Below are 584 nucleotides of genomic sequence, written 5' to 3' on the forward strand. Positions count from 1 at the left end.
CTTACCATACCTTTCTTTCTGGCATGTAATGGGAGCTATGTAAAATAAGAGCTTACATTTTTTTACCTCTAAAGACCTTTCTTAATGATCAAATTATACTATTAAAAATTCCTACTAGATGCCTAGTACTTACTCCAATTCAAGCAAATGGTTTCTTTTTCAAAACAGCTGCCTGGGTGATTCACAGTAGTAACAAATGTGATGATAATCTTGTAAAAAATTAGGAAACAGAGATTGTACAGTTCATTCTTCAAAATGCTGTCTAAGAGCAAAGCAGCAACAATTATTTACATTAATTCTTTTCTCATTCTACAAACAAGAATCACCATGTCTATCCCTCCCTACCACGTTTTCTAGATATTCCTACTCATGTCAGCAAAATAATCTTCACTGTCATGGCAAAGGTGTTTGGAAGGTTCACTTACTGGTTCACAAATGTATCCCCGGATACATATGAATCTAGCTTAATTTTTTGAAGAAACTCTTTCAATGAGGTTCCTCAGAGTGTCAAGCGTCATTTTAGTCTCTGTGTCCGTACATATTATTGTTCCAAGTCCTGAAAAATACTAAAAGTCGTCTTTATG

The 584-nt window shown here is 34.4% G+C and overlaps 1 protein-coding gene across 1 annotated transcript in view; it reads right to left on the bottom strand.

Moving 5' to 3' along the window:
- LOC119585538 (ankyrin repeat domain-containing protein 54-like) overlaps nucleotides 1-584 on the bottom strand; it is a gene marked incomplete in the record, with an annotated part of 36,734 nt that overhangs the window by 2,526 nt on the left and 33,624 nt on the right. Inside the window, 1 exon segment of the mRNA XM_037934162.1 lies at nucleotides 6-35. Coding sequence (XP_037790090.1) covers nucleotides 6-35 — 30 coding nt within the window.

This window comes from Penaeus monodon, chromosome 20, assembly GCF_015228065.2.
Source record: "Penaeus monodon isolate SGIC_2016 chromosome 20, NSTDA_Pmon_1, whole genome shotgun sequence".
Lineage (NCBI taxonomy): Eukaryota > Metazoa > Arthropoda > Malacostraca > Decapoda > Penaeidae > Penaeus > Penaeus monodon.